General features: G+C 46.7%; 1 protein-coding gene across 1 annotated transcript; it reads right to left on the bottom strand.

Annotated features, from left to right (window-relative positions):
- Window positions 1-19,313: 19,313 nt before the first annotated feature.
- LOC143020752 (uncharacterized) lies at window positions 19,314-22,343 on the bottom strand. The gene has a single exon (XM_076177475.1). The coding sequence runs from the start codon at window positions 22,341-22,343 to the stop codon at window positions 19,314-19,316; it is 3,030 nt and encodes a 1,009-aa protein (XP_076033590.1).
- Between the last annotated feature and the right edge of the window lie 157 nt (window positions 22,344-22,500).

Below are 22,500 nucleotides of genomic sequence, written 5' to 3'. Positions count from 1 at the left end.
TGGTTGTTTGCTCTGGTTCCGAGTATTTGTTCCAAAAGCAGATCACATGTCGAGTCAATATACTTTTGCAAGTTGCGTAGAGTAGGCACGTAGCGAAGAACAAATATATTTAATATAATTATATATCATTATCATTAATATCATCATCATTATCACTGTTTTTTTATCGTTTTCAGATATCCTGGGTGGGGAGGGTCTCTAATTAGGCCTTTTGGTTTCCTTACGATAACACTTGTTTAGATTCTAAACAGTTTTATTCAGTACTGGGGAAGATGCATTTAAGTAGATAAGAATCACCATCTCATATTCTAGAAATGGTCTCATTTGCAGCTCGAGAAAGAAGACAGACAAATGAAAAAGAGATATCAAACATTATAACATGTTTATCTATATTTGTCAAATATTTTCTTCGTTGACGCTCTTGAATAGTCAATTTGTATATTGAACATGCCACTTGTAAACTCTAGATTTCATTGAAGTATATATAAATATATATATATATAAATATATATATATATAAAGTAACGTAGATGTAACATATATATATGTATATATATGTATGTATATATATATATATATATATATATATATATATATGTATATATCGCTTGTTTGCGAAAACGTCGTCATAACTCAAAAAACTGAATTTTTGAGTTATCTATACAGACATATTCATCTTCAAACACGGATTTTTTTGGTAATAATGTCATATCTGTAGCTCAAAAATTTACCGCTAGGGAGTGCTAAATGTCCCAACGACATAACCTTACATGTTCCAACTTGTTCCAACAAATATTTTAGACTTAGTAAAGATTATGATTGTTTCAACCTCTATAAACTTTAGAGGCGTATTTGATGCTCCAAAAAATGTTCCACCTATGGTGTTCGAGGGCTTTTTATAATATTGAGAGCGTTTTGAAACTTTAAAATGCCTCTCCTGAAAAATTCGATATTTTGAGTTATGACGAAGGTTTCGCAAACAAGCGATATATAAAGTAACGTAGATATCGTAACATATATATATATATATATATATATGTATATATATATATATATATACATATATATACATATATATATATATATATATATATATATATATATATATATATATATATATTACAGAAACATATGTTGTCCAAGGCTGTCGCTCTAATGACAAATGTATTTTTTTCATAAACTACAGCTAACTTAAAATATACTGTCTTATTTGACATCCTCGTCTGTCATACTTCCAAAATTGTGTAAATAATAAAATGGGGATTTAACATAATAACAGCCATTAAAGTAGTCTCGACCTGATAATTTTCATTGACAATATAGATGTGTAGTTTTATATATATGATCAAGGCACTGATGTTAGAGAAGCTAAAGCTGAGCGGTATATTTTCTTTACTGATTCCAGCATTCTTTCTGCTTTCTACATACAATGCAACCTCCGGAGTAACCTCAGGGTGTTGCCAGAATTTACATATTTACAAAGGGTGCCATATATACATCGGGGGAAAATATAACAAAAAGGTTCATGTCGGTTTGGAGCAACGGTGGCATGCTTCCATTGCAATTGAGAAACGCGAGATCTTTTGACCAGTGCCGCTTTCAGTTGTTGTCGGGAAAGCGCGAGGTTCGTTCGGCGGTGTCCTGTGTGTTTCCCCCGAAACACTGGCGACTTCTATTGTTCGGTTCTGGGTGTTGGCTGGAAAGTCAGATTCTCGGGTCACTAGGAACAATAGATTGTCCCTTGGGAGATCTGGAAAGTTGGTTTGAAGATGTTGGAGTTATGTTTGCTCTCTATGCGTCTGTGTGCGACCGTACACACTGGAAATCGAAAAGGGTTGATAACAACAAGGTACAATGACAAAATACTATTGTTATCCCTCTCTGGCTTTTAAGTACATTTACATACATACAAACATAGATATATGCAAACGTACATACATACATAATACATACAGATGTACATACACAAATACTTGCATACATACGTGCATACGCACATATATACATACATAAATACATACAATCGCTTTCTCTCTATATATCTTCTGTTTGTATTAATGTAGATATGTATATATATATATATATATACACACACACACACACACATATATATATATATATATATATATATACATAATGATAACACTAAGAACGTGTGCTCACAAATGACTTAAAAAAAGATGAATAAAGGTACAGAAAATATGACTGAGTGAGACATGGTGAAGAAGGAATTCGGAGAGTTATTGGAAGAAATAAAAGTTTATATATATATATATATATATATATATATATATATATATATATATATTATACATATATATACATATACATGCATATATATATACATATATATATATATTATATATATACATATATATATATACATATATATATATTATACATATATATACATATATATGCATATATATATACATATATATATATATATATATATATATATATATATATGTATATGTAAATCTTGGCAGCAGGTTTTCTTTTAAACATGTTTTGTTAAAGATAACTGCACATTCGGCGCTACAAAGCTTCTTAAGTAGACTTTCAAGTCCTCTGAACGTAGATTTCAGGTTTTCACAGGACAGACGGAATGATAAATTTCCAGTAGACATTAGGATCTTTTGTTGAGAAAGAATGTACAGACGTTTCGCTAAACGCAGTTAGCATTTTCAATGTAAGAGAGATAGAGAGTACTATGTTTATTATGTCCTGTACTCTCTGTCTCTATTACATTGAAAATGCTAACTGCGTTTAGCGAAACGTCTGTACATTCTGTCCAAACAGGTGGACGTAGTCGTTGTAAGAGGCCGGTAGTGTACGAATGGAAATGAGCTAGGGCATTAGAATAATTCAGACTCGACGCCTGCTCGAGGGCGATGTTATGTCTATGTGAGGGCGACGTTTTGTCTATGTAAACACACCGATGGTGGTGACTGTTTTATATTCGATTATGTAATCATAACTCTGTAAGCGCAGGTTACCTTCGTTTGACTAATGCTGAGATAAACAATATCGCTAGTGGCATTGTAATGGCTTTCCGGATTGGTGCAAGGTGGAGAAGGAGGAAAAAACTATTGGTGCATGAATTCAAAGTCACGCCCATAAGGAGTGACATTTACTTGAGAAGTCACCGGAGATTGGTTTAGAAAAATTAGTGACGTCAGACGAAGGTAGCTTAGCGTAGGATACGGGATCTCGTGAGAGAAGATATAGAGAGGGTGTGGAGAGAGGTCGAGAGAGGATCAGGAGACGATGTAGAGACGAGAGAAAGAGATCCCGAGTGTAAGCAGAAGGTGAAATTACAGTGAAAGAAGAAAGAAAATTCACCACCCTTTTATTAACCCAAAGGACGAGAGGAATAGGCATGGGGCCTAGAAAATAGTGAGACTACAGGAAAAAGAAGGCATTGGGCCTACTGCTTAAGAGAAACTTGAATATTAGTGAAACTCACGTAACGAGAGGCAAGGGGCCTCGAGACGAGTGATATTACAAGTCAAATTTAAGTAACAGTGGTGACTAAGGGAGGTGAAAGTCGTGAACCACTTCTCAAATCTTGGCTTCACCCTCTCTGCGACCAAAACGGTGTACATACCTGTCCACGGCATAGGCCTAAACCGAAGACAGTACCCGGAGTGGAACCAAGTCACGGTCTGCGGCATGGCTGTAAAACCCACAGCCTCCGTCCGCTACCTCGGAGTTATCTTCCAATGCGACGGATGGTGGAACAAACACCTGCAACAAGTGTGCCTCAGTGCCCGACGGGCCTTCAATCTCATCAGGGCCATCTGTCGGGAGAAATGGGGCCAACGCAGGGAAACTCTGATTCCTATCATACAAAACCTGGTGCGCTCCCGCCCCCTCTTCGGCGCCCCTGCCCTCCACGACCTGCCCAAGACGGCTGTGGAAAAAATGGCACGAGTGGAGTGCCACGCGCTCCGCCTGGGGCTAGGCCTATCACAGGGTGTACCTCAAGCCCAAGTGTACAATGAAGCCGGCCTCCTCCCACTGTGGCACCGCCTAAAGAGGGACGCATGTACCTATCTCTTCAGCTCCGCGAGAGTACCAAACTCCACCGACGAGGAGATGTATGAGACCTGGAACTCAGCCTCCACCCCCGTACCCACCCATGGCCTTCCCGTCTCAGTGAGGGAACTCTGCAAGACGGCCAAAATACAACCTGGTGAGCGCCGTCAAATAGCCCAACGCCAAGTAGACCCTTTACCCCCGTGGGCCCTTACTCCCCCTGAGGTGGAGCTAGACCTCTCAGGACTTAGCCGCCGAGACGACCCCCACATGCTAGCAGCATGCGCAAGGGAGATGATTACTCTGAAGTACCCCAATAATTTTCTGGCATACACGGATGGATCGGTACTAAGCGACGGCCGCACAGGAGTAGGTATCTACCTGCAGGACACAAAGGAAACCTTCTCTTTGAAGCTCCCCCCCCCACCAACATCCTCACGGCCGAGCTCATTGCCATCCGTGAGGCAATACGAAAATTTATCGCCCCACCTCACCCGCCTACGCAAGCAACGGTGTTCTCGGACTCGAAATCCAGTCTGGCAGCCAATCGAAATGGAAGCTGCACGTCACGGCCCGACATCCTTAAAGACGTCCTGAGACTCTTAACCGAGGCTGACTGATTGGGCGGCCTACTCCGATTCCAATGGATCCCCTCGCATGTGGGCCTCCACGGAAATGAAATGGCAAACAATGCTGCCAAGCTAGGTGCTTCATCACCTGAAGACGGCGTCCTTCCACTCCAGCCCTCAGCAAATGACATCTTCCGGAAGATTGACCTTGCTGCCTGAGACCTTTGGAAGCTGGAATACCACTCTATCGCTGCTGCCCGAGGATGGTCCCTCAAGACCTGCCTCGGACCGACCCCGCCCACCTTCTCCTCCCTGCCTCCGCACATTGTAGCGACAATTAGCAGGATACGTGTAAATCACTGGCGCACCAAATGTACTGCTTCATGCTGCACCTGTGGCGCGGAAATCTTCCAGCACTGCCTCCTCACGTGCCCCGTAATGGAAGCCCACTTCCGGCCACTACGCACAACCCTCGGCAACCACACCATGACTCTCGACCGCCTCAGGGCAGACGACTCACCCAATGCTGATCTCCTTGCCCTCGCGGCCATACTTGCCTACTCCTCCCCAGTTGGAGGACTGATATACCCACCCACACCCACTCACGTATCTGCGCACATACAACTCAGGTATACACCCACACAAGTGAGTGTTACACGCAAATAGCACTCCCCGATAACAACACTCATTATCATCAAGCCACTCAAAAAGTAAAGGCCAGTCCCTAAATCGGCTAGCTCTACTGGGACTAAATGCAAAACACATACATACATACATACATACACGTTTCGCGGGGCTTTTTTCCATCTTCTTTTCCCCTTAGAGGAAGCTGCCGCCTTCCGTAACTTTAAGGTAAACCCCTTTGTTTAAGTGTTGTTCTACTTAACCTTTTGTTGTACTACAGTGCTACGCGTGGTGACCAGACTTTTTATCTTAACTTAGGAGTGGTTTATCAATAAGTCAATGCACGGAGTTTTTAATCCTCTTTGTAAAAATTTTCATATTTGTAACATTTTTTTACTGTACCTTTGATTTGCATATTCGCATCCTTCCTAATTGTTTCCGTTGTTTAAATAGGCCAAAGTTGTTAAATTTATAGTTTGATAAAGTGTATAAATGTTCCGTTTTAAAAAAAATTATCACCGTACTACGCCGGACCTGGCTAATAACCTGATTGTTTTGAAGTAGTACATCTATCACAACCTGTCCGTAGATAATACATCTTTTTTGATACGGCAGGTTCGTGACAGTGGGTGGCGACCTTCGTGCCAGAACTGACTACTGTGCTTTTATTGCTAAACCAATTTCAAACTAGTACTTTGCCGTTTTTTGTTTTTATCTTTTTTCTCGGGATTTCTTTTTCCTAGCTTTAGCAGGCGTACTAGGATTTTTACTACGGATTTTATTTTAATTTCCCAAGTGTTTTTGTACGTTGCTAGTTTTTTTGCTACGGATTTTTCCTTTCCTAGCTTTTTACTGGTGCGTACTGTTTTACTAGAGATTTTTTGTTTCTCCTAGTGTTTTTGTACTTTGCTAGTGGTTATGCTAAGGGTTTTCTTTCCCAGTTTTTTTCTAGCGCGTACGTGTTTACTTGGAATTTTTCGTTCTAGTGTTTTTGTACCTTACTAGTGTTTTTGCTACGGGTTTTGTTTCCTAGCTTTTTACTAGGGTACTGTTTACTAGAGCTTTTTCCTTTTCTCCTAGTGGAATTTTTGCTAGTGATTTTTTCTTTTCTAGTGATTTTGATATTTTCTCATCAAAATGGCAAGAATCGTAAGTGACGCCGACGCGGAAGTGTTTTTGTCACAGCGACCATCACTCAAAGATTTAAATAAGCTGTGCGTTCCGGGCCTATGGATTTTAGCAGCTTTTCAGGGACACGACCTAGCACGTAACGTAACTAAGTCGAGATCAGTTGACCTAGTCCTCCAGTAGTTAGGACCCGAAGAGGGTTTTTTTGACGAGGCTAGGATGCCGATGGCGGAAGCAGTGAGGGAGGAGGAGGGGCCGGCGGAAATCCTCGCGCAGGAGCAGGATATTACGTTACGCCAATTACAACTCCAACTCCAGCTTACGCAGGCACAGATACGGTTAGCGTAGGTGAGTAACAGTGGCAGTAGGTCCTCTCAGCCTACTTTTGAATTAGATAAGGCAATCAGGTTCGTTCCTACTTTTTCAGAGTCTCACCTAGATGAATTTTTCACTAATTTCGAAAGGACAGCCAGGCGTCTAGAGTGGCCGCGTTCGTACTGGACGTTGTTACTGCAACACACTTTCAAGGGGAAGGCCTTAAAAACTTACATGGCCCTCCCTGAGAAGGTAGTGAAGCGCCAGGTGTTGAGTGCGTACTCGTTCATTCCCTAGACGTACAGGCAAAGATTTCCTGGATGTAGGAAGACGCAGGAGATTAGCCACTTAGAGCTGGCTCGTGTTAAGCGAGAGGCCTTTTTAGAGTGGAGGAGGGCTTCGGCCGCGGAGGATTTTGAGAAGCTTGTTGAGCTAATCCTTATAGAGGATTTTCTAGGTGCCGTGTCGAAAGAGGTAGTAGCCACACACCTCTCCGATAGGGATCTTTTTACTTTATAGGAGGCTGCCATTATGGCTGATAAGTTTGCCCTAGCTCGAAAGGACGTACATGTGCCCCGGCCATCTAGTGGGTCAGTTAATCAAGCCCAGTCAAAAGGGACGTCGGTGCAAATGAAACCGGCCGGTCCTCCTTCGCAGCGCCCAGGTAATATACAACTGACACCCCCACGAAAACCATGGCGAGCACTCCAGTGCTCCTTTTGTGGTAAGACTGGACATGAGATGAAGTTTTGCCATCATAGACGCCGGGACCAACAGGAAGTGAAGACGGTGGGCCTAATCGTGAGAGAAGGTACTAACCCGGTAACCGACAAAGGATATTAGGATTTCATATCTAAAGGACAGGTGAGTACAGACGGAGCTTCCAGTCTCGTCACTATCCTTCGTGATTTCGGGGCACAGACTCTCATTCATAAAGGAGTAACTGATGGTGAGAAGACGGGAAAATGGGTGGCACAGGCCCTTCAATAGGGGGTAGGTACAGGGCTCCCATTGTGAAGGTGCAAATAGAATCTGATTGTTTTCTTGGAGTGGGAGCAGTAGTTGTCATGCCTGAGCTTCCTGTTCAAGGTGTGGATGTGGTTTTAGGGAATGATTTGGGAGGAGGGAAAATGGGAACAACTCCTCCCCCGACTCTCCAGGTAAAACCAGAGAACTTCCCAGATTTAAGGAAGTTGGGGGGCACCAGCATGCAGCCAGATGAGGATTACGAACTTGTCGCTTTATTTTCGGAGACTAACACAGGTGTTAGCTCCGCCCCTAATAAGATTTTTTCCAGATAAACAGTCGCCGATTGCAGCCCAGACCATGGACGAGGAGTTCGACCCCCCCCCCTTCGGAGGAACCTGATGAGGAGGAGGAGGAGGCGAGACAGCGGATGGTCATTCCCGGTGCTGACCAAACAACTGACAAGGAGGAGGAAGAGGAAGATAGACAGACACCCGCCCTCCACCTAGGTGACGCGGTGTCGTGCAGACGGCGATTGCCGTCAACCTTTCCCAAGGACGAAGTTCTTTGGATACCCAGAGAGCAAATCGTGGTCCCAGCAGGTCATCGGAGGGCTACCTTGGAAGTGGCCCACGACGGACGCTTTGCGGGCCACCCAGGCGTCCGCGAGACCTTCGAGAGGTAAAACCAAGCCCTCTCTCGGCGAGGAAGTCAGAAGGTCGAGGACCACGTAGCCGGGGCTCCCAACCAAGGGGAGAAACCGGAACCCTTTTCTGCTATCCAGCTGGACGTTGTAGGACCTCCCGACAGGCCCATACAAGGTGACACTCCTAGACGGTTCGATTGCTGTGGAAAGTGGGCTTAGTGGAAACAAACCGTCAGGCGATCGAATCTGATTTGTACGAATTCATATAGACTTTGTGTGATGAATACAGTGTTTTTTTTTTGTTTTGTTTTTTTGGGGGGGGTATTTCTCATGTTAAGCAGAGGCTGTTGAATTAGAGGCCTAGGAAGTTTAGCTCGTTAGAATGGATAGGTGAGATAAACACTTAATTCAGTGTTGGGAAGTCGACGCAGAGCACCTGGACGAGTCTCAGTCCCGTTCAAGCACAGATTTGACAGGAGGGCAGCTTAGTTTTGGTCCTTCTGTCTTTTAAAAGGGAACGCTTTTCCAAGGGTTGCCAACTACGTGGCCGCTACACCAGATAGGAGCCACAGACAGTGGCTGTGTCGCTTCACTTGTCAAAAGGTTACCACGAGAGGGTCTCTGAGGAGCCGTTGCCTCACGGCCCCGGCCGAACATAGCCGACCGAGGACGGCCCCCTGCCGACTTTCTCAGTTGGTGTCTGGCCTGAGAACACCGCCGCTCATGCTCGCTCGAGTCGGTAGAGGGCACCTAACCGCAATAGCCTCGGTGTATATTTTAGCTGCGTTAGAGAAAATGAGGAGGTTCATGCCCCCTCCCACACACACACATTTTCTCCTCCTTGGTAGGGAGGTGTCACGTATCCTGATGTCACGTGTTTTCTTTCTTTGTAGTGATGGTCGTAGGTTGTCGTGCAACACACAGTTTTCATCTCCCCTCCTCCTTTTATCGACCACCTGTCAGCTGTGTAGCTTGACACACAGTAGGTCAAACATGATCAGATGAAGGGCGTCTTTTTTTTTTTTTTAAATGCCTTGCCCTCGGGTCAAGTAGCAATGGCCGTTAGCATTGGGGGCGCAATATTGCCAAATTGATTTGGATTGTTTCTTTTAGTTGGTATACTTTAGTTATTTTGATGGAATGTACCCAGCATTCTATCAACTTTGTGCATCTCTGTTACCATTTGTCAAGACGTACGCTGCGTCGAACTGAAATTCTTGCATTTGTAATTTTATTTAAATGATATTCGTATGGCAACAGTTATCAATCGTAGTAGTACAGGGCTGGATAGGTAAGATGGGGCAGAGATGTGCATACGAATATGAAATACGTATGCACATCTCTGCAAATCCACCCTTCCCAACGTGAACTGTGTTCGATGTTTAGTGGATGGTAACAATGATGTAATGAATTGTAAGAAAAAGGGGGTGATGATTCAATGTATGAGTGGTCGTGGTTTGGCCACGCCCACCCATACATTTACCAGATGTGCATGCCTATGTGAAATACGCATGCACATCTCAGTGAATTCACCCTTCCTAATATGAACGGAGTACAAGTGCAAAAATATAGAAGAATTAAAGGGGGGGGGGGCTGACACTCCACCAGCCGACGCAGTTTATAATCGATAAGGTGGCGGCATAGGCGACGCACAAGACCCTCAGATGTTGTCGGAGGCCCTCTCCTCAGAAAAGCAGTTGCGGGGCAATGCTTGAGGTAGTGCTTGAGGGTGGCTTCGGGGTGGCTACAGTGGCGGCATCTTCTTTCTTCAGGTGTTGGATTGCTTTTAATCTGCCAGAAACAACGGTCCTCCAGTCGCAGACGGAAGAGCAGAGTTTCCACTTTTCTAGGTGTGGAGCGAGGAAGTACAAGGGGCTCATAGTCTGTGACTGCCCTGTACCACCTCACCCTCTCTGACACCTCTGCCTCCAGTCTGTGCTGAAGGAACCATTATACCTGATTAAGAGCCCTAGTGCGTAGGCGCAACTGATTTCTGCTGAGAGGGACGACAACATCGACTTCAGGTCTTTGGCGCGCCGCTTCAGCTGCGGCGTCGGCTAGCTCGTTACCTGGGACACCTACGTGGCTTGGCACCCAGTTGAGCGTAACACTCCTGCCTTGCTGATGCACCTTCAGCAGAAGTGCTAGGATGGAGGTCAGTAGGCGTACATTGTCGCTGGGCTGTGTCGATTCTAAGCTGCCTAGCAGAGACTGTGAATCCGTGTGGATTACCACAGGACCAGCTCGAGATATTAGAGCATGATCTAACGCTCCTTCGACCACTATGGCCTCAGCTTGGAGAGTGGACGCATGATCAGATACTCTCCTGCCGAAGGTCAAACCATCCGTCACGAAGGCAGCCCCCGCACTACGGGGCCTGTTGGGGTCTACGGAGCCATCCGTATAATAGACCGCCATTCCAGGGCCTGCGCTCGTACTCTTTCCTGATCACATAACTTCTTCTTACTGGGAAGCTTTGCGACAACGAAGGTTGCAGGTATCAACAGCAATGGTGGTGGGGGCTTGAACTCTGGGTGTGGAGAGTCCCTACCCTTCTCAAGGAGAGCGCTGGTGAGCCTGAAGGAGTCCAGAAGTCCAGCCGCCTGTGATAGCCAGGTATCAGAGTGGATATGAGTACCCACCCGTCCCAGAGCTATCACAAGGCTCTGGCTTAGCTCAGTTATGCTGGGGCTCTGGACTATCTTGGCAAGAAAGTCCACCTCCAGCCTTCTGACCCGTGACGTTAATGAAGGCAATGAAGCCTCCATCTGGAGGTTAACGATCTTGGTCCAAGGTTGAGCTCCCAGGATAATCCTTGCTGCGGCATTTTGGCAAGGCTCCAGGTCTTTAAGCTTGGCAGTCGCCACATTTATGAGAGCTGGGGCAGCGTAGTCCACCAAGCTGCGGACTGCATGCACATAGAATGTGCGAAGGACCCGATGCGTGGCACCAAGTGCCTTCCCCGTCATTGCTCTCATAACTGTGGTTCTTGCCTTCAGTCTCTCCTTGAGATAGACTAGTTCCTTCTGAAAGGTGAGCCTCTCATCAATCCAGACCCCCAGGTACTGATACTGGTGAACCCAGTCCAGCCTAAGGTCCTGGATGGTGAGGTGCTTTCCTTCTTTCCAGAGTCTCAATGCCATGGCCTTCGATTTTGTGGGGGAGATCTTTAACCCTAACCTGCAGCATTCCGTCGCTACAGCGCTTAAACAGCGTTGAGCCCTGTTGAAGCACTGCCGTTTCCCAGTAATTATGAGCGCAATGTCATCTCCATAGCAGATGACCTTGCACCCATGTGGTAAAGGTAGTTCCAGAATGTTGGAGACAAGCACATTGAACAGAGTGGGACTGAGGACCCCCTCCCCCCTGTGGAGTGCCATTCTCCAGCATTCTAGCCTCTGATATATGACCCTGAAAGCGTACTTTCGCAGACCGGTGACTGAGATAGTCAGCAATCCAAGAAAGCAGCTTGCCTTTTACGCCCTTGCGAGAAAGGGTGTCTAATATCACAAGTGGACTGGCCATCTCAAACGCCTTTTCCAAATCCAAAAAGACCACGATGGACGGTGTGCCACTGACAGCATTGAGGAATGTTGCTATACTGTTTGTTGTGCCAGTGCCCTTGCAGTAAGCATGGATATGTTCATGCATTGGGCCCAGTTTCCACAGCAGCCTGTTTAGCACCATCCTCTCCGCTGTCTTCCCCATGCAGCTTGTCAGGCTGATGGGGCGATAGGCACTAGGTTCATTTGGCTTTGGAATTGGCGTTATGATTGCCGTCTTCCAGGCTGTTGGTAGCTTGCCAGTCCTCCAAGACTCGTTTATCACCCTTAGAAGTGCCTCATCGCCCGCTGGCCCAAGATGGGTCAGCATGGAATAGGTGACGAGGTCCTCTCCAGGTGCCGTGTCTGAGCTAGTTTTGTGTGTGACCCGTAGCTCCTGAAGCGTAAAGCTAGCGTCAGTATCATCCGACCGACTCATCATGTCCTCAACACTATGGCGCCTCACTCCTTGGAGGTCCTGCAGTGTGTCTTGAACACACTTCGGGAGTGAGGTGCTGCTGGAGCGAGAGACAAACTCCTGCACCAGCCGCTGTGCCTCAGCATCAGGGGCATGATGAGTGCGTCGTGGTTGAGTCCTGCTAGTAGCCTTACGGAGCTTAGACCTTAGCTCTGCTAGGGAGGTGTGAGCGTTAAAGCCCTCACACCATTCAAGAAATTTAGCTCTTCTGGCATCTGCAGCTATGACGTGAGGGTCATGAACTGCAGCGCGCAAGTTGGCCAAATTGGTCTGATTCCTGCGCCGTCGGAAAACACGCCTAAGCATGTTCACCCGATGGTTGGCCTCTCTCACCTCGGGGGTATAGTACCAGCTGTTCTTATGTTCTCTGGGGGACTGGCGAGTCTTTGGGATGGTTCTGTTGGCAGCCACCTGAATGGCTGCAGAAAAGTCAGCTTCTAACGTTTCCACGTCCTGTGGTGGAACGTAGGATGCTGCCCATTCTTCAACAGACCTCTCAAACACTGGCCAGTTTGCCAAAGCTGTCTTCCACCTGGGAACAGGTAATACAGCTGGTATGGGTGGTGCATCCCGTATGTGCACAGAGACACCGAAGTGATCGCTAGTGACAATAGGATGCACCTCCCAGGTTACCCTAGGGAGGAGAGTGGCCGTCGCTAAGGTCAGATCAAGTCGTCCACCTTGCACGTGCGTCGGATTACCATCATTCAACAACGCAATGTCAGGGCATTCATCTAGTACGTAACTTAAGTGACGCCCAGCAACATTGGGCCCATGGGGCGACATCAAAATATCATGGTGGGCGTTGAAGTCCCCTCCTATGATGAGGAGCCTGTCCGTAGCAAGAGCACACACTTCTCCAAGGTCCAGTTCCGCTCTCTGGCCCCTGTATATGTTGTAGATGGTAAACGTTTCGTGGGCCCGATGAAGTCGAACCGCAAGAACTTCTACACCATCCCCACATGATACAAGGTCCATGATCTCACTAAAGGGGATGGATGATTTGACTAAGATCATGCATCCCCTAGTAGTGCGTAAGCGAGGGAGGGAGAAGATGCGATATCCCGGAAATCGCACATCATCGCTCACCAATGTCTCCTGGAGAAGTATGATATCGTAATCATGCTCTTGCGCAAGCGCAAGGAGATACGAGCTTTTGCTGTGGAACCCGTTTATGTTCCACTGTAGCAACCTTAAGTGATTATTGAACAGGGCGATGTTCTTCCCTGTTGGTTTCCATTACAGTCTCATCTTGTCCTCCCCGGTCAGACGACAAGATGGGTTGCGACTTTGTAACAGTGGGAGCGTTTCCCTCCTCATCAGAAGAGGAGTCTTCAAGCCTGAGCGCAAAATGACGTTGGGGCGTAGCAGAAGACACTTTCCTAGTCATTGAGGTTGTCGGTGTAGCTTTCCCAATGGTAAAGGCGGGTGTGGCGGGCTTGGGGGAAGTGGAAGGGGAGGGGGAGGAGGTTGAGGAAGAGGAAGAGGTAGTGGAAGAGGCGGGGGAGGAGGCGGGAGGGGAGGAGGTAGAGGGAGAGGGAGTCCTCTCCTTTCGCCTAGGGTTCCTCTTCTCTTTCAGGAGTTTGAGCACGTTCTTGACGGCCCTATTTACCATGACTAGCATCTTGTCTGGGTCGCTCTCCCCGAGGGTAGTAGCGACTGCAGAGACGACGCCAGTCACAATCAGGTCGATATCATCCCCCCTAAGGGGGATGACATCAGACGGATATTGCGGTGGAGGGGACCGTCGGGCCTGTGCTCGCGGGGTTGGTACTGGGGCCGTGGGTTTGGCTTTAGGTTTGGGGGTTGGATTGGAGGCAGGCGTGGATTTGGAGGTGGGCGCAGGTTTAGAGGCGGGCACGGGTTTAGAGATGGGCGTGGCTTTTTTGGGATCTGGTTGTGTCTTTGTGTTAGTCTGTGTAGGAGCTGGTTTCAGTGATGGAAAGTGCTCCTGATTATTCAGATCAGGAGCACTGTGTGTAGGTGGTGGTGGTGCTGTGGTTGGAGAGTGTTTCCTACTGCCCCATAAATATGTTCCTGGGGGGGGGGGGCAGGTATGAAGTCCTGTCGCTTCTCTGTCCTCTCCTTACAGGCAATGGCCTGAACTTTACGCACTGCGCACGAGGTATTCCAGGCGTGGTGCTTCTTACTACAGTTGGGGCATTTAGCAACAGTCTCAGTGCCAGCCTTGAACTTGTTAAGACAAGTCTCAGTGGCATGAGGCATGCTGCAAATGCCGCACTTGGGCTGTTTCGAAGTGCACCTCGCCTGGTGATGACCATAGCGCTGACACCTGAAACAACGGAGAGGATTAGGGATGTACGTTCGTACATCATACCTGCCATACCATTCCAGGTCTATCTTATCAAAGGGTTCGCCTTTGATCGTTATAAGGACCTGGCGTGTGGGCATCTTGTCCCATCGGCGCATCCTCGTGGCCGCGATTACCTGACTATGGTCCTCGATGGCCTCGGTCATATAAATGGTCGGGTAATCGTGAACCACGAGTCGATGTTTCCTGTACTCCGGGTTGGGACGCTCCAGGTTCACTGGCTTACCACCGAGCGACTTGATCCCGTCCAGCTCCTCGACGAGTTCGTAAGTGCTTGGTAACATCAGCACGTTACCCTCGCCGAAGGGCCGGAGGGACAGAAGCTTGCCACGGAGTGGGCCCTTTTCCAGAGCTCACACCACCTCAAAAGCAGTGTCGTACCCCGCCGAGGCTACGACCTTGAAGGTGGGGAGCTTGCTACCCTTTACATTAGCTGGGGCCATCACTACAGCAGCTTCATCATCCGATGGAGCTGCTGAACCTGGATCGCATCGACGCCTTTTTGACACGACAATCGGAGGATCAGTAGCCCCCATGGCGGTACTGATAACGAGAAAATTACTTAAGGCGCAACGGTGACGTGAAAAATAAGCGGAAATCTAAGGGGCAGGGGGGCGCGGGTGTTTACTAACGGGTTGGTACTGATTCGCTTTACGAGACCTGTCTACCTAGCAGCAATCGATCGAATAGGAGGCCCGAGTGCACCTAGAGCGTGCGAGACCGGGCTTTACTTGATGAAGGGTTCCCTCCTCTCCCGCCGTAAAGGGGATTTTTCAAAGAACCGCAAGGGCTACGCCGATCGTGCAGGGAGAGTTATGCAGGGCATAATCCTGCCAGAGCGAGATTCCACAGAGAAGGGGGAATTGTCTCGGGTAGCAGTACGTTTTCGATGGTAAATTGGTCGTAGCACGTCAATCAGAGCTAGCGACTAGGGTGAAAGACGGCTATAAGGCGTAATTCTGGTGGCGAAGTAATCCAGCGTGGATGTCCTTTCAGCTCAGAATCTATCTTATCTCTGGATACAGCAGGTTCGTGACACTGGCTTATATAGTAGATCTAGACTGACATCTTGGCCAGTGATTGGCTGAGAACGGTTGTTTAGGCCGAACTGCTAAACTATCGCTTTGCTGCGGAACAACCCAAGTGGAGAGGGGGAGAAGGCCGACTGCTTGTTCCTTCGATCAAATGGCGAAGTAGAAGAATAGTGGTAGTTGGAAGGGTGTCATTTAGGTGAATGGGTATCTTGACACCCGGATGGGGTATCGTGTCACCTGGCTAGGGCCTATGCCCATGATAATACATTGGTTGTGTCCTTTTTATGGGTGCCATCTCATGTAGGCATCGCGGGTAACGATACTGTGGACAGTCTCGCAAAGGCTGCGTGTGCTCTCGAATTACCAGTGATACGTACCCTGCCCTCCTTACGTTATTACAAAACTATCCTGTGTTCAGCCATGCATACCCTAACAGTGAATCGTAGAAACACCGAGCGAGCTCACAGTGTCTCCATACAGCACTATGATAACTTCATTGACACCTCACACAAATATCGTCGATACGGACTACTGGTCCGTAGACGCAATATAGTGAGTGCTAGACTCCGGCTGGGTTACCGACCAGTGTAGCAGGTCTCCCAGACTGAGGATGTGCCTCACTACTCCACCTGCAAGCTGTGTCACCTCGCCAACGCCAACACACTCGAACATTATTGTCTCTCATGTCCCACAGTGAAAAATTTACTACCACAGGGACAAGATCTAATTTATGTTTGTAAATATCTCTTACAGAATGAAAATTTAGATGTGCTACTCGTGAGATTTCCACATTTTGGTGGTTGTTAATGAATTTGAATTCTACTATGTCCCGCGCAACACGTTTCTTTCTGTAACTCCATAAGTTTATATTTTGTTTACCGACACTGAGCGTAGTATTTTACTAACTATGCAAATTTCCAATGCATATATCATTCTAGTATTGTATCTTAGTGGTGCAGCGTATATTTATGTATCTAAGTATTATCATAATTACATAAGGATTATATAAATAATATATTGTATTGTATATGTGTTATGTATGTGTATGTATACTGTACATCATATATATATATATGTGTACTATGTATGTTTATCTACAAATATCTCTAACAGAATAATTTGGATTCATTCATGAGATTTGGTGATTATTTATTTATTTAGATTCCACAATGTCCTGCGCGACTTTCATCTCTCTGTAACTACTTCAGTTTGTAAATTGCTTGCCGCCATTAGGTGTAATAAATCTATCAAATCTCAAATCTCACCTGGCTAGGGGTAGCATCGTGACAATATGTATGTATGTATGTATGTATGTATGTATGTATGTATGTATGTATGTATGTATGTATATATATATATATATATATATATATATATATATATATATATATATATATATATGAGTGGAAGGGTGGTGAGTTAAACACAAAGAACAGTTGGAGTTTTATTCACTGACGTTTCGTCCTTACCAGGACATTCTCAAAGTACATACAGTTTCAGAAAATTAACAGCTTATATAATCCATCCTTGCCGTGTTCCCCTCCCTCTATACTCTCATCCGTCCTCTACCCGACTCCGACTATGTCACTTCTCCCTCCGTTCTCAATTGTCCTTTTTACCTCCTTGACAATCAGAGTACTTACCGCTCCTGCTAATTTTATAAACCCTTCCCTATGGTTGATGCAGGGGTGGGAAGTAATGTAGGCTGCCTCCACTATTTTTCTTTTCTTTTTCTCTAGACCTTTGTGGAGCACCTCTATCTTTTTCCAATCTGGAAGATGACCACATTGGTCTAAATGAACTACTAGCGAGTTGGAGGTTCTGTGAGCTCTGAAAAGGATATAGAGAAGGGCGCGATTTACAATATACCATGTGGTGGTTGTCCGTTAGGATATTATGGAGAGACGGGAAGATCAGTGGAGCTACGGACATATGAGCACAAAAATGACGTCAGAGCTCACAGAACCTCCAACTCGCTAGTAGTTCATTTAGACCAATGTGGTCATCTTCCAGATTGGAAAAAGATAGAGGTGCTCCACAAAGGTCTAGAGAAAAAGAAAAGAAAAATAGTGGAGGCAGCCTACATTACTTCCCACCCCTGCATCAACCATAGGGAAGGGTTTATAAAATTAGCAGGAGCGGTAAGTACTCTGATTGTCAAGGAGGTAAAAAGGACAATTGAGAACGGAGGGAGAAGTGACATAGTCGGAGTCGGGTAGAGGACGGATGAGAGTATAGAGGGAGGGGAACACGGCAAGGATGGATTATATAAGCTGTTAATTTTCTGAAACTGTATGTACTTTGAGAATGTCCTGGTAAGGACGAAACGTCAGTGAATAAAACTCCAACTGTTCTTTGTGTTTAACTCACCACCCTTCCACTCATTTGTCTTACATACTTCAACATATATATATATATATATATATTGACGAGATAAACACCATATGTGGACGGAGCCTTTATTTGCACGACGTTTCGCTTATTATAGCTTTTTCAAGTACAAGTTGAGATACAAATGCTTGAGATTAAATAAGGGGAAAGGAGGGAACGGGGAGAGAAAAGGGGGGGAGGAAGAGGAGGAGGAGGAGGAGGAGGAGAAGGGATCTATATATATATATATATATATATATATATCTATATATATATATATATATATATATATATATATACACACATACATACATATATATACAGTACATTTATAATATATATATATATATATATATATATATGTGTGTGTGTGTGTGTGTGTTGCAGCCTAAGTAATTGACTACAACAATGAAATCTACTTGTCACTGGGGGGGGTTGAATAAAAGTGTGATGTATCTAAAATATATCCAATTATTAAAATGATATATAATACAAGTACATTACATCACAACTAACAACCTAGCTAAAGCCTATTTCTTAAACTTAAGGTATACAATACTTAGGATAATGGTGAGACATGACTACTTGGGTCAGGGGTAGAAAGAGAAGTGATGCGAACCCAAGCCACGCCGATTTGAACCAGAGGTCAGCGTGAACAGAGTTGCCAGATGTCACCATACGGCGACGTAGTACAGAATCATAATACATTCTGTAGTCACCAGCACACATAGCAAGGCACGCAGCAAACAATAAGAATACTCTAGAAAGGTATTCAGCAATCATAATTGGAACTAGCTACTTTCCTAACTAACTAAAATAATGCATAGACAGTAACAATACACGCAACCGCGCATGCGCGGTCGCGATCCGTGGCGCGCGTACCCACGCCAACAGCCGCGCGGGAAAGACCCCAGGTCAAGGCTTTGTTTGGACACCGCGCGGGTAAATCCTAGGTCGAGGCATTGTTTGGGGCAAGCTCGCAACACCTCCCCCCAAAAAGAATGTGAGTCTCCCGAACGGGAGGCGAACATGAACCATACACATAAAATGGGCACATGGGCAATCCACAAAAATAAACATACACAGAGCGCATGAGAAATGCACACAGTAAATGCACAGTATACGTGGAACATGACACAAGGTGAATATAAATAATATACATGAGAAATAAACACAAACAGTATACATGGGAAATAAACACAACAGTGTACATGGAAAATAAACACAAACAGTATACATGGGAAACACTTATGGACACGACAGTTCACTTATGGGGCTGGAGCTCGTGAGAGTGCGTCGGCTAAAAGGTTCATAGTTCCGCGTATGTGAGATATAGTCAGATTGTATGGTTGAATAGCCAACGCCCACCTCAGCAGGCGTTGGTTTGTATGTCTCATCCGCTCTACGAACGTAAACGGATTATGGTCTGTCAACACTCGTACTGGATGTACGGTGCTACCTAAGTACACGCGGAAGTGTTCAAGGGCCAGGAACAATGATAACGCCTCCTTTTCCATGGTGGCATAGTTCCTCTGGTGCTTGTTGAATTTCTTGGAATAGTAGGCGACGGGTTGTACCGATCCCCCCTCGCCTTCCTGCAGCAGCACGGCCCCTCCTGCGACGTCGCTGGCATCGGTGTGCAAAATGAAGGGCGCTTGCAAGTCAGGCGCGCGCAATACGGGCGCTCCAGACATCAGTGTCTTGAGGCTCTCGAAGGCTTGTTGGCACTCGGGGGTCCACTTGAAAACCTTCTTGCCCTCCAGGAGGTCGGTCATCGGGGCTACAACGGTTGAGAAGTTCGGACAAAACCGTCGGTAATAGCCCGCCATGCCTAGGAGACGCATCACAGCCTTCTTGTCCGTTGGCACAGGATACTGTTGGATGGCTGCGATCTTGGCGGCGACAGGGCGTACCTCGTTCCGCCCTACCACATGTCCGAGGAAGGTGATTTGAGCATGGCCGAACTCACTCTTGGCGAGGTTCACTGTCAGGCTGTGGGCCGCCAGTACAACGAAGAGGGCTCTCAATCGGTCCAGGTGCTCCTCCCAGGTATCTCCGAAGACAACGATGTCGTCAAGGTAGCAGCGGACGCCCTCCAACCCGGTCGTGAGGAAATTCATCAGGCGTTGGAAAGTGGAAGGGGCGTTCCTGAGGCCGAAGGGAAGAACCGTGAACTGATACAGTCCCTCCGGTGTGACGAAAGCGGAGATGGCTTTCGAGCGCTCCGTTAGTCGAACTTGGTAGTAGCCTTGTAGCAGGTCCAACTTCGTCACCCACCGCGCTGCACCCACGTCGTCGATGACGTCATCAATCCTCGGCAGGGGATACCCATCAGCTCTCGTCATGGCGTTGACGCGGCGGTAGTCGATGCACAGATGCATCGAGCTGTCGGGTTTGGGCACAAGGACCACTGGGGAGGCCCAAGGGCTGTGACTGGGTTCTACGATGCCTAGCTCCTGGAGACGCTGCACCTCGGCCCTAAGGTACTCCCTCTTGAAGGCGTTCAGGCGGTAAGGACGTTGGCGGATGGGAAGAGCCCCCTCGGTCTCCACGTCGTGTTCCAGCGTCGAACAGGGGCGAGAGATATCTCCAAAGATGTATTCGAACTCCGTCAGCAAGGATTTGATGTCCTCCACTTGAGCACCAGAGAGATGTCCCAGTTTATCACTCGGGTTCCGCACGATAGTCGAGTTATCCAGTTTAGGCCCTGTCGCACTCAGTGTTCCCGAGAAGCACTCATCACTCGCATCACTCTCCTCCGGCACTATCATACACACAGGCTCCGCCCTACTGCACTCAGCCTCATCACGTTCGTGGAACGGCTTGAGGAGGTTCACATGCACGAGGCGCCTTTTCTTACGCCTATCTGGGGTGTGTATCACGTAGTTGGCCTGCCCTTGACGCTCTAAGACTACATATGGTCCACTATATTTAGACTGTAAAGGGAGATTATTCAAGGGCAAAAGAGCTAAAACTGGGTCCCCTACAGCGAAATATCTGTCTTCAGCTCTATGAGACCTATCAAACTGTTGTTTCATCTTTGTCTGCGCACTATCTAAGTTTGAATGAGCAAGACTTAAGGCTAGGTGTAATTTCTCCTTAAACTTAGGTACATAGGAGGCCAACGGGGTCTCTTCCTCGTTAGAGATCCAGCTCTCCCTCAATACCTTAAGAGGTCCCCGTACTGTATGACCGAAAATTAACTGGAAAGGCGAATAACCTAACGATTCTTGCACGCTGTCGCGTATTGCAAACAAAAGAAGATCCACTCCCTCGTCCCAATCCCGCCCAGTTTCGATGCAGAAAGTCCGTAGGACTTGTTTGAGAGTTTGGTGAAACCTCTCTACTACTCCCTGGGACTGGGGGTGATAGGCCGAGGACCTCGACTGCCTGACACCCAGGCTTTCCATCACCTGATTGAACAAGCGGGAGGTAAAGTTGGATCCTTGATCCGACTGCACCACTGTTGGAAGGCCCACCTGGGTAAAGAAATGAACCAGGGCTCGGACGACATTCTTCGCCGTGATGCGGCGCAAGGGAATGGCCTCAGGATAGCGTGTCGCACAATCTACAATAGTGAACAAGAACTGAAAACCAAGGGGGGTCTTGGGCAAAGGTCCCACACAATCGATTATGATCTTACTGAAGGGCTCCTTGACTACGGGTATGGGCTGTAGTGGGTACGGTTTAACCGTGGGATTAGGTTTCCCAGCTACCTGACAGGGACGGCATGTACGGCAATATGTACTGACGTCTCTCTTTAGCTTGGGCCAGTAAAAATGAGACAGAATTTTGGCGTAGGTCTTTCTGACTCCTAAATGCCCGCCTACGCCATCATGGGCGATACTAAGAATATCCTGGCGTAGGTGGCTGGGAACTACAATCTGATGGTGAACTGTCCATGGGTGGTTGGCAGGTGAGACGGGTGAATGAAATTTTTGCAGCAATACACCTGAGCTGATGTAGTAGCAGCTGGCCTCTCGTTCAGCTTCTGACTCACTAACCGCCCTACTACGGAAGCTGGCTAGTTCAGGATCCTCTGCCTGGAGCTGTATGAGCTTACTCCTAATGACTGGCGAGGAACTAAAACTAGCCAGGGCCGTGACACTATCCTCATCAGAGCTACTCTTAGTTTTTTCTGCCGGTGAGGGATCTTCAAAAAACTCTCCTAAACCAATATCAGTGAGGTCTAATTGACTGGAGTCTACTTCCGACTCCTCACAAGGCAAGGAAGGATCTACATCATCAACTCTTCCACTGACAAGCTTACTACTCTCGGCACCTTCCCTTTGGCTCATGCTACGAGTGACTGCACACGCAGGAAATAGCCCAGGAATGTCCTTTTCTAACTGGCTGGTATTGTTCTCAACAGAGGGACTTGTGAAACCATGACATTAGGTAACATCACTCCTCCAGCGAGGTCATTCCCTATCAAGAGAGATACTCCTTCTACAG

The sequence above is a fragment of the Oratosquilla oratoria genome, chromosome 40, assembly GCF_046742065.1.
Source record: "Oratosquilla oratoria isolate Oo_2021 chromosome 40, ASM4674206v1, whole genome shotgun sequence".
NCBI lineage: Eukaryota > Metazoa > Arthropoda > Malacostraca > Stomatopoda > Squillidae > Oratosquilla > Oratosquilla oratoria.
Note: the sequence above shows the minus strand (reverse complement) of the source record. Positions and strands in the feature narration are given on the sequence as shown.